The sequence below is a fragment of the Pimephales promelas genome, chromosome 18 (assembly GCF_988280905.1).
Source record: "Pimephales promelas chromosome 18, fPimPro1.hap1.1, whole genome shotgun sequence".
In the NCBI taxonomy this organism is placed as follows: domain Eukaryota; kingdom Metazoa; phylum Chordata; class Actinopteri; order Cypriniformes; family Leuciscidae; genus Pimephales; species Pimephales promelas.
This window is the reverse complement of record NC_142786.1, coordinates 10,981,899-10,993,945: the sequence shown is the minus strand read 5'-3', so window position 1 is coordinate 10,993,945 and position 12,047 is coordinate 10,981,899. Positions and strand designations below refer to the sequence as shown.

Sequence of the window (12,047 nt, the reverse complement as noted above, 5' to 3'; positions counted from 1 at the left end):
AGAGAATACACATATGACCCGAAGGATGCATATGGGGAATCAATGGGGTGTCCAGCCGCAGGTGGAATATTTCAACCCTAGAAGTGGCAAGGTGGCTTGCCGAGGGAAAGACACATGCTCAGAGAGGCTTACAGTGGAAATACACATGTGGGGGTCGCTCAGGGAAGGGACCATGCACACGGAAGGCACCTAGCCGACGCACAGGCAATAGACACTGGCGCCAACGACAGGAGTGCTGGAGGAACTCGGGGCTTATGAGGCTCACCTGAGGAAATAGCACACGTATCCAGTCCGTGGAGTGGAATGGCGAGCAAGCGAAGACACCTGAGCGGGTCCGGTACTAGCTGGTTGAACCGAGTACATGAGAGGACACTGGCTCCACTCGGAGATTATAGAATCTGGCAAATGTGTTAGGTGTCGCCCAGCCTGCAGCTCTCTGTTAGCGAGGCGCCATGTGCTAGAGCCCAAGAGGACGCCACGCTCCAGGTGGAGTGGGCAGTCACACCAAGGGGGCACGGTCGACCTTGCTGCTGGTATGCCAAAGCAATGGTGTCCACTATCCAGTGAGACAACCTTTGCTTGGAGAGAGCCTTTCCCTTCTGCTTCCCACCATAACAGACAAAGAGCTGGTCTGAGGTCCTGAAACACTGCGTTCTGTCTACGTAAGCACGAAGGGTGCGTACTGGACAGAGCAGTGCCAAGGCTGGGTCTGCCTTTTCCGGGGGCAGTGCTTGCAGGTTCCTTTGGCACATATCCAGGTCGGGGTCTCAGGATCACGTGAGAGTAACCCGGCCCGAATTCCAGGCACGCCTCGTCAACGGAGAATGCGTGCAGGTCCCCTACCCTCTTGATGGAGGCCAATGCAGTCAGAAGCGCTGTCTTCATGGACAGGAACTTAAGCGTAGCTGACTGCAAAGGCTCAAATGGAGCACTCTTCAGGGCAGCTAGAACCACTGAGAGGTCCCAAGAGGGCACGAGAGGAGGGCGAGGAGGATTCAGTCTCCTCGCTCCTCTCAGGAAACTGATGATCAGATCGTGCTTCCCCAAAGACTTACCCTCGGTAAGGTCATGGTGTGCGGCAATAGCGGCGACATAGACCTTAAAGGGTTAGTTCACCCAAAAATGAAAATTAAGTCATTAATTACTCACCCCCATGCTGTACCAACCCCGTAAGACCTTCGTTCGTCTTCGGAACACAAATGAAGATATTTTTGATTTTGATTATTTTTTGATGCGCGATAATTGCGATCTGAAGTAGTGAAGCTGGTGTGAGCAGATCGCAAATCTCGCGCATGCGTCGTGGAAATCTATAAGGAAGTCTCGTTCTGGCCTACAAGGAAGAAAAGAAATAGTCGAATAAACTCGTTATTTTTGTTTGTTTTTTCGCACAAAAAGTATTCGCGTCGCTTGATAAACATATAGTTGAGCCACGGTAGTCACTTGGGATATTTAAACATTTTCTTCATTGACTTTTTGGGCCGTCAAGAGGCAGTCCCTTAGGAGCCAATGTGGTAGTTATACAGCTCTCAAATTTAATCAAAAATATCTTCATTTGTGTTCCGAAGACGAACGAAGGTCTTACGGGGTTGGTACAGCATGGGGGTGAGTAATTAATGACTTAATTTTCATTTTTGGGTGAACTAACCCTTTAAGGGTAGAGGGAGACAGCCTTCGCTCAAACTCTTCTTGAAGGAAGGAAAGCACGACACTGATCGAGCATCTCCTGGGGTCTTCTCGGTGAGAAGAGCACCAGTTGACGAAGAGGTTCCACTTCAACGCATAGAAGTATCTAGTGGACGACGCCCTAGCGGAAGTAATGGAAGCCGGGAGAACCGCGTACTGATATGCCTGCCCCTCGAAAGCAAACCACAGGAACGGTCTGTGTCGAGGAAGAATGGAGACATGGAAGTAGGCGTCCTTCAGGTCGATCGCTGCAAACCAATCCTGGGGCCGCACACATTCGAAAATGCGTTTGGCAGTGAGTATCTTGAACGGCAGCCTGTGAAGGGAGCGGTTCAGCACACGCAAGTCCAGGATTGGGCGTAACCCACCGGTTTTCTTGGGCACAATGAAGTACGGGCTGTATAAGCTGGACTGCATTTCGACTGGAGGGGCAGTCTCGATCGCACCCTTCGCCAGCAGGGAAGCAATCTCCGCTCTCATGATAGGGGCATTGCCACCGACCAATGTGGAGCGGACTCCCCTGAAGCGGGGAGGAGACAGCGCGAACTGAATCGCGTAGCCAAGCCTGATCATCTGAGCGACCCAGCGGGACAGTCTGGGAAGCTCTGGCCAGGCTCCCAAAAACTGTACCAGCGGGGTCATATGGACCACAGGCTTCCCACCGGAGGTGCAGCGAACCGGAATGACTGGCCCGGACACGGACGGTTTAGCGGCCCGATGTGGGGACACAGTCATTGACCGCGTCCTGATAGAGGAGACCAGGGGAGGATGAACGTCCCATGGGGGTCTGCTCTGCCAGGGGGCTGGCGACAGAAGGGGATGAGAGTGGTATGGTCCGAGGACGGCTCGCACTGTCATCCGACTCTGGGACAGAGGAGGACGAGGGGTGCACGGCCCGGGGGCTGGCGCACCATGTCGACCAAGAACTATGTGTGCTCAGGGACGAGTGTGCTACTTCTTTCTTTAACCAATTCAGGGTGCTGCCCACCCGTGGGTGTGCAGTGGGAAAAGGAGAACAAAAGATTCTCCCCCGGCCCTCCTCCGGGGGAAGGAGTGGTCCTGCTACCATCTCCTGTGAAGTAGCACTCATCGTCCCTGAGCAGCCCGTCTCAGGAGCGCCGCTTGGCCCGGCATTTCGCGGGGGGGAGGGCAGGAGAGGGCTGGGGCGTCTTCTTGCGACTTCCTCCACGACCAGGCCCGGGTGAAGGCTGCTGCTTGGGCCAGGCCGGAGGGGCGGGAGTCGCGGGCGAAAAGTCTGAGGCGCCTGCCCGGCCGACTGGGTGGAGGCAGCAGCGGGTCGACGGGGCAGGATATGCTTGATGGCCTCAGTCTGTTTCTGAGCAGTCGAGAACTGTTGGGTGAAGTCCTCGACTGCACCGCCGAAGAGGCCGGCCTGGGACATGGGGAGTCAAGCAGCCGGGACCGCTCGGCCTCCTTCATGTCAGCCAGGTTCAGCCACAGATGTCTCTCCTGGACCACGGCTGTGGACATCACCAGACCCAGAGAGCGCACGGTCACCTTCGTCACCCGGAGGGCAAGGTCGGTGGCAGCACGCAGCTCATCGAAGAGCCCCGGGTCTGTCCTGCCCTCGTGCATGTTCCCGAGTATCTGGGCCTGGTAGACCTGCAGAATAGCCATGGCATGCAGTGAAGCGGCTGCTTGGCCCGCAGCTCTATAGGTCTTCGCCACAAGTGTAGATGAAAACCTACAGGCTTTGGACGGGTGCTTAGACTCACCAGCTAAGGAAGCACTCTGCGGACACAGTTGCATCGCAACAGAGTGCTCCAATGGTGGGAGCCCAGTGTACCCATGGGCAGAGGCTCCATCGACGGGAGGAAAGGCGGATGAGACCAGCGAGCGGTCACAGGAAGACATAGGAGTCTTCCAGGACTTCGTAATCTCATCATGCACCTCCCGAAAAGAAAGGTATTGGGGTTGGCCACGGGCGTGAACTGACGGCCGAGCCCAAAAACCAATCATCCAGCCGCGAGTGCTCGGGACAGGGCGGCAGAGACCACTCTAACCCGATGCTCGCGGCTGCCCGGGAAAGCATGGCAGTCATCTCGGGGTCGGACTCGACGAACGACTGCACACCCGAAGGAGGCAGCGCCGACAAATCCTCACCCGACAAATCCTGCTTGCCTTGTGATGCCGTGACAGACATCGCATCATCCGTGCCACGTGCAAGCTCTTTTGTGAGAAAAAAACTCAGTGCTGAAGCGCCCAGGGAGAAACACTCTCTGGCAATCACAGCACAGACAGCAGGAAGCACAAACTCGCAGGGAAATCGCCGTCACACCAACACAAGTCTCTCGAAGAAGCTGACAGTCTCTGAAGAGAAGTGCTTGGGGAACAAAGAGTGAACTTGGCTCCTCAGCGAAAAACATGTCTGATTTGCGTTCAGCGTCCTCCTTAAATATCCACAGCTGATAAGGCACAGGTGAGCGGGGTTACGCCATGCAAATTCTGCAGACCCATGGCATTTCTTTGCCATTGGATCGTTTTATATTGATTGAAGCTGATAGGCTTTTTAAGTGAAAATCCCCATTCGTCGTCATCCGACGGAACTCGGAGTGACAACGTAAGGGAACAGTATTTATATTGTTTTTACCTCGTGTAATCACAATGACGTCCAAGTGATCTGAATCAGTTGTGCAATGTCCAACTGAACCGAACTGAATCAGTTCAATGTTACGCCAGAAGTGATCGCTTGCGTGTGACATCACTCAATATTTACACATATATTTTATTTACACAATATTTACAGATATCGGAAGTTTTACCTTTTACTAAACATATTTAGATATACCGAAATCGTCTTCCATTGCGGTTTCCCATATACTGTATCTAAATATGTTTAGTGAAAGGTGAAACTTCCGAAATCTCTGTATAAACAAAGAGTGACGTAGGCGCACAAGCGATCACTTCCGGCGCATGCGCAGACTGAAGCACCCGTGCCATCAGATCATTTGGTCATGGCTATGATTACAAGAGGTAAAAACGATATAAATACTGTTCGTTTTCTCACACAAACCGCTCGTTTCGTGCCTTAGGCCATCAATGTGTACTTACATTCAATCAGTCATTAAATCATGTTTAATTTTGACTTCTCTGTGCATGCTTTTTGGTGGACCCCCTTAGCCTCCAGTCTATGACTGATAGACAACAATGGTTTGACTGAAAAATGTCAAAATTGAAAATACTGTGGAAACAAAGACACCTACATCGTGGATGCCCTTGATGTAAGCTAAAACATATCAAAAATTAATTTCAAAGTGAACTATCCCTTTAAGTTTAAAATATTCTAACTGACTTCCCAGAGTGAATTTTCATTTTAGAACGTTCCCTCTTAATGTTTCCATGGCAGTGCGTCATAATTGTCACGTGACACACCGCAGCCACAATAATGAAAGACAGATGTGTAGCTTTTCTTCGGTTTTTTATTTTTCATTCAAAATATTCACAAACTTGCTTACCATGTCATCAACTTCTGATATTCCGATTGTCAAAAATATGTAAGTGAGTGTGTTTGGTTGTTTAAAACCTTTATAAATAATCTTGATCTATAACGGTAGTGATATTATGTCACTGAACATTACATACCATATGGGACTGTACCACTCAAAAGATGAAACATTTTATTTGTAACAATGAATACAAAAATAAAACTGAAGGGGCATAAATCAGATTTTTTGCCCCCTCGTGGCGCCGGGCCTGCCTAGTAGACATATGAAAGCGCTATATAAATGCCCCATTCATCTACCCATCCATCCATCCATCCATCCATCCATCCATTCATTCATTAAGCTGGATTTCTCCATCCAGTCTGAAAAGTGTTTTCCGGGTTGGTTTTCCAATAGGCTAAAGCCTATTCCGGTCCAGTATATTTTTTATAACGTCCTTTAATGGTAGCCTAATGCTGGTAAATTGGCACCTGTTGAATTTCCTTTTGTTGAAACAAAACACACACATACACACACACAGTGTGAAACACTCGCTATGCACCATTATGAATGCGTGTGTGCGGTAATGTGAGACAATGGCAAGCACACACGCAGCTTCAACGGAAGACTGTATTCCCGTACTCTCGAAATGTTTCGACTTTAATCTCGAAATGCTAGATTTTTTATTTTTTTTGCGTTGCGGTTCAGGGCTTCCGTACCCTACTGCAAGTTCATCTCATTTGTTTTCACAGAATTGCGAGACATAAACTCGAAATTGTGAGTTATAATGTGAGAATTGTGAGACTTATAAAGTCTAATTCTATTTATACCATGGTCATGGTGAATACTCGATTCTGATTGGCTGCAGGGTGTCCGTTAAAAAGTGATAGAGGACACCTAAAGTAGTTCTGGTGAAACTGCCTGTTTACCATTCAAAATTAATAAATAAATGCGCTGCCTACAACAGCTGTAAGTAACCATGTAGGTCTCTCCGATGCTGGACTGGAGAGCTGTCAAATAATGTCAGTGACAGCCAGGTCATCAATGCATGTAAGAGCAGTCTGCGGGCTTACTGGGCTCCGTCTGTCCGCGAGAGACGAAGCTGGAGCAACGTACTGTCTGCATCAAGTGCCCATCATGGGCAGCAGTACCCAGCTTTTGTGGATCCTCCTTCAAAGGCCCCTATGTCTGACTGGCCGACTTTTTCAAATTGCACTATAAATGGAAACATCGAAATTAATTGTAAATAAAAAAAGCTAGCATGTAGGCAAATGACCCTCTCTTTGATCTGATTAATTTATTGCCCTCTATAAGTGCAAATCGCTGGAGCTCAGAACTAATTGTTTTTTTGTTTGATTAATTGTTTTATGTGTAATAAAAAATAACTATGCCTACCTTTGTGTTTCATGAAAAAAAAAAATGCATTTTTGAACTTGAAGGGTTCTACAAGCTGAGCGGACTATAAATACCTCCGGTTGCTAAATAAAACGTCAGGCAAGTTATTATTTGTAAAAACTAGATTTAGCCTAATTAAAATATAAACTAACGTTTTAAAAATGTTTTATTTGGCAAGTGACCATGGTATAAGCGGGTTAATGCCCTCCGAGGTGTCCATTGTCAGGTTTTAATGGACTTCGGCGGAGGCAACAGTCCTCCGCTGGGACCGCTGCGCGTCGGCCAGTTCACACCTCGCCGTCTTCCATTAAAACCTGACAATGGACACCTCGTCGTGCATTAACCCTTACATAACTTTTTTTCACAGAATTGTGAGTTTAAATCTCACAATTCTGACTTTATTTATTGCATTTGCGACTTTATATCATGCAATTCTGAGTTTATATCTCACAATTCTGAGAAAAAGTCAGAATTGCTTATAATGCTTAATATAAGAATTGCGACTATTGTGAAATCGCAAGATTTTATCACAATTGCAACTTTATATCACGCAATTCTGATGTAAACTTGCAATTGCGAGAAAAGTCAGAACTGTGAGATAAAAAGTAGCAATTACCTTTTTATTTTTTATTCTGTGGCGGAAACAAGCTTCTATACTTTCCTGTGTTGATATTCACTACCGTTAAAAAGATTGGGGTTGGTAAGATTAATTTTTTTTAAAGTCTTTTATGCTGACCAAAACTGCATTTATTTGATCAAAAATACTTTTTTTCCCCACTGATCAGCGGCAAGTACTCCAGTCTTCAGTGTCAAATCAATGACCATTCAAAATCATTCTAATACGCTGATTTGGTGTTTATTATCACTGTTGAAACGTTAATATTTTTAAACAGTTATAATATTTTAATGCAAACGGTGAATAGAAAGTTAGAAGTAAATATCAACTGTATCATTTTAATTGTCACAATAGCATGTCTTTATGGTAACTTGTGATCAATGTAATGCATCCTTGATGAAATTTTTTTTTTTTTTTTAAATTAAAAAATACCGAACCCACACTTTTGAACTATTGTTTTCTATTGAAACAGGACATTGTGGTGGGACAAATAAATAAGCTTATTCTTTTTTTATTTTTACCTTTTGTAAAATAGACTTTTAGTTTGCAGTGGAAAAAACTGTAACAAACTACTTTGGCAGCACTGAAGAAAGCTTAAAAACTATTTCATTTTTTTTTTTTTTTTTACAAAATCCCCCTAAAAAACATGATATGATTTTCGCTAGTTCTAGTCAGAAGCAGGAGATATTCTCACTCTACAAAGGATTTTATAAGACAAAAGTTTGTACATGCCCATGTGTATGTACCAATGGGGTAAAGGTTTGGCTTGTTAGCATCTTTCTCAATTGATGGCCATATAAAGGTAGCTGTGACAAATTTTCTCAAGCAAACTCAGATGGCCTCAAAGCAAACAAACATGAGCTTTGATTTTAATTTCATAGGGTATTTAACTTTGCATTCTACTGCAGTGACTTGGACATTTTTGCTATAATGAATTAAAAAGATTAAAAGTTGTTTCACTGGATTAAAAGCTCATGTTGTTTCTGCAAGCACACAGATGTTACCTGCAGCAGATTAGAATTTATACAGAATTTACACTGTTGTCATTTTGTCTTCATCACTATGCTCCCTTCCCTTTCTCTCCTCTCCTTTTCTCTTCTCTTCCACTCCTCTGCTCTTTATCCACCCCTCTCTAGGACTGTTTAAATGCCTTTGGCAGCACACTATATAGGTCACCCTCTCACTCACACATACACATACACACTAACTCAGATTGGCCTACTTTTAGGAAAGAACAGTGATGTCATTGTGTTCAAATCCAATGTTAACACTGTACATTTTATTGTACTACTCTATGTATGCACCAATATGTATTCAGCTCAATCTATTGATATTCAAATCGCCAAATCTGACACTAAGACTCTAGGAAGCTTCCTCAGGAGTGCAAGTTTACGTGTTATTTTTACCTGTGGCTGCGAAGTCGTCGGTTTTCAGTCTTAAGCATGTGCAGCCTCTTGGAGAAAAAGACTATAATCATGAAGAGGAGGAGCAACATGATGGCGGCCCCGCCCACTGCTATACACATCACTTGGAAGTCTGAAATAACAGACTCACACCTGGAGCCCTTGTTCCATATATACTCCTGAATGTTACACCTACAAAACAAGAGAGATGTTAGGGGGAAAATGCAACATATACAACATCTTTCACACGAAATTGTCACAAAAGTGAATTGTTAAATATTGAGGTCTATGAGCAGAATTTGGGACAATGCAGTCTATGTGAAGTGTGAACACAGAAGTAAGGGCTAGTCCACATATCGCGTCTTTCGCACGCTCAAGTTCGTTATTTCAAACGTAGGTGCGCGGTATGCGCGCTCATAATGGAAGCGTCACACTCGTTTTTTCCAAGCGTGTCCACGCTGCATCGAGATAAAACATCTCAACTTTTCAGAATGCTGCAAGCCTGCAAGTGCACCCTAAGCGCACAGTAGGTCACGTCACAAGAACCAACTGGAGCAGAACCGCCCTAGCGCTGTGGAAAAAGGAGAATGCGGCGCGACGTGTTTTTAGGCGCTATATGTGAATCCGGCCTAAATCTGAAACAACCAAAGAAGTTATTAAATGCAATAGAAACTGAACTGAAATGTGATAGAATAGAAACTAGACTGAGAATTATTTACTGAAATAAGTATTTCATTTATTTTTCATTTAGATAATTTTATAGCTGAGGAGAACATGTTTATTCCTTAGGAAAAAATAAAAGTGGCTATACTGTTATGTGATGAGTTCATATTCAAAATCTTTGGTTTTCGATGAAAAATTTTGAAATCATGGCAAATCTGAGAATTGTTTGTTACATTAGGATCTCAAGATAAAGATGTTATTACCTATGGAAATATATTGGCAACACAGACAATGAATGCAGAGAAAAAAAGTCCAAGTGGGATTTTGTGTGTTTATATAAAGGACAAGTTGTCATATAATTCAAACAAATTGGCCACGACAAACATATCTGTGCAAAAGAAAAAAGGGAGATAAACACTATAGATGCAAGTATCCTTGTGCACTATAAGTGTACTGTGAGTGTGTTATGTGGCCTGTTCACCCATTTATCATTACAATGATTCTTCTGCAAGGTTACAGAGCTTCCAGCTGCACGACTAGACAGATGGCCCTGTCAAGGATGTGCGTTCTGGTCCCACAGAGAATAAAGCATTTGAGCTTTGCACAATTCACATATTCCAAAATAGATTTTCAAATTCTCTTATTTACCATATTACAAAAGTGTTGTCATAGGTCTAGTGACTGAGGTGTTCAATATCTTATTGAAGATGCTTGGTCTATTATTTGCATATTAGCTTATATGGTTTGTCCGTTGAGACGGAATCCAGCAGGTAACTCGCAGCCATGTTAATACTCAAAAATAGTGTGATTGCGAGTGTGATATTGATTTCATATGACAGTAATAATAAACATGAGGTCACTATTGAGTATTACATTATTAGACATGACATTGCATGTTTTTGCTTGAAAATGAAGCCAAATCAAATAAAGAAATGTCATCAGACTAACGGACATGCAACAACAAGCACAAACCACAAATATACACCACACTCAGTAGTACTCTCATAAGGGTAAATTTTGTAATGAGTGAAAGGCCCATCAATACTGCAGAGGAAATCATGCTCAGTGTGTATGTAGGCCATGTTTACTCTTTAGTCTAAAGATATCAATTTGAAACTCAGTTTTAATGGTCTATTACTAACTACCCCTCTATTTAGTGGCATTGACCTGCCTATTAAATGTAAACATTTACTATTTCAGTAAATGCACACATATCAGCAAATAATTAAACCCGCACCACTCTCTTGATCCCCCCCAAATAGTATGTTAATCTAATAGGTCAATCTTTACATGCCCTCCAGATGGAAGCCTGGACTTTTCTAATACTGACCCCATTAGTGCTCCACCCTGTCACTCTTTCTCTCAGCAATCGACAAGAAAGCCCTGTAGCATGTGTCACACTCCGAAGGCTGAGTGAAAGTTGCACTGAATGGGGGTTTGCTTAAATATATAAATGAATAAAGTAAAAGAGATCTATTAAAATAAAGAGATTTTTTTTTTTTTTTTTTTACAAAATTACCATTTTATCATTTATGCCTATTTTAGTTTTGTTGTGAATAAATACACATATAAAATAAAAAATAAGTTAAATATATCATAAAAAAGTAAAATTGATTAGAATGAAAATTAAAAGTAAAAGATCAGCAAAAAAATATTTAATCGAATCATTTTATTTTCACTTTTATACGTTGTTTTAAAAAACTTAACAAAATGGATAATTATTTATCTAAAGATTTCTATTTTATTATTATTATTTTTATTATTATATATATATATATATATTGTTACTTGTTTACTGACCTTGATTTTTCATTTATTTTACTTATTATTGTCATTAAAATATATAAAACAATTAAAAAATGTTTGGTTGTTTTGAAGTAAAGATTACAAAGCCAAGCTATTCTTTTGGAATAATGTGCTCAGATCCATTACAATAAGACAAGGAAGAAAGGGATTTTCATGGGTATGGGCAGTATCCCACGCAGAGCAAGTGGTCTAAAATGGGCTAATACACAGCAGCTTAACACATCACATCATCTAGCCTTGAGGCTTCACTACACATAAATAAGATTCCCTAAACCCCACTTTTATGGCTCAGACCACCAGCTTGAGGCAGGGTCTTTAGCTCTTAAACTGTAATACACACATTCACAGATCTGGGCTCTGACCCAAATCCCTTTGAGCAAATGTTTAATAAGGGTCTGCATGGGCCTCTGAGTTTAGGGTTGTGGCGGTAGTGGAGGCTGGTTTAATATAGAGTGACATGCCATGAGAATTCTTGGAGAATTGTGGAACGGAAATTATAGCAGTTGAGTGTGAATGAGATAAATGCTAAACATTCTTAACATGCACCCAAGAATTCAACACAAATCATCTCAAGAATGAAGTGTATATATATATCACTATTAAAGCAATCCCTATTGTGCGTCAAACTAATTAAAAAACTAAAAAAAGATAAAGGAGATTGAAAATCATGTTCAATTGGTTATTATACTATTGAAATTATTAGTGTTAATAGCATTAATGTAATTTTTGGTGTTTCATAAAAGTATTTGTATTTAATAAAATTTATTCAGTATGTATTACTGAAGGTCACTGATGAAAAACTAGATTGTTCTGTTCTACCCAACCACACAACACATTTCAAGTATGTTTAAAGAACCCCTATCATGGATTTTTGAAAATGGCTGTTCATATGGTGTGGAACATAGCTCTAAGGGAATGAAAACATCCTGCAAAGATTTATATCTGAAAGTGCACCGTATATAAAGTTATTGTCTTTCAAAAGTGAGTGTCGACTGACTCTGAGTCTATGAAATGAATTGTTTTTGAAACGAGTCATTA

General features: G+C 42.7%; 1 protein-coding gene across 4 annotated transcripts in view; it reads right to left on the bottom strand.

Annotated features, from left to right (window-relative positions):
* cspg5b (chondroitin sulfate proteoglycan 5b) overlaps window positions 1-12,047 on the bottom strand; it is a 72,608-nt gene that overhangs the window by 35,192 nt on the left and 25,369 nt on the right. For all 4 annotated transcript variants that reach the window (XM_039678894.2, XM_089123361.1, XM_039678895.2 and 1 more), the window contains exon 3: window positions 8,544-8,732. In XM_039678894.2, the coding sequence (XP_039534828.2) occupies window positions 8,544-8,732 (189 nt within the window). The remainder of the gene's footprint in view (window positions 1-8,543; window positions 8,733-12,047) is intronic.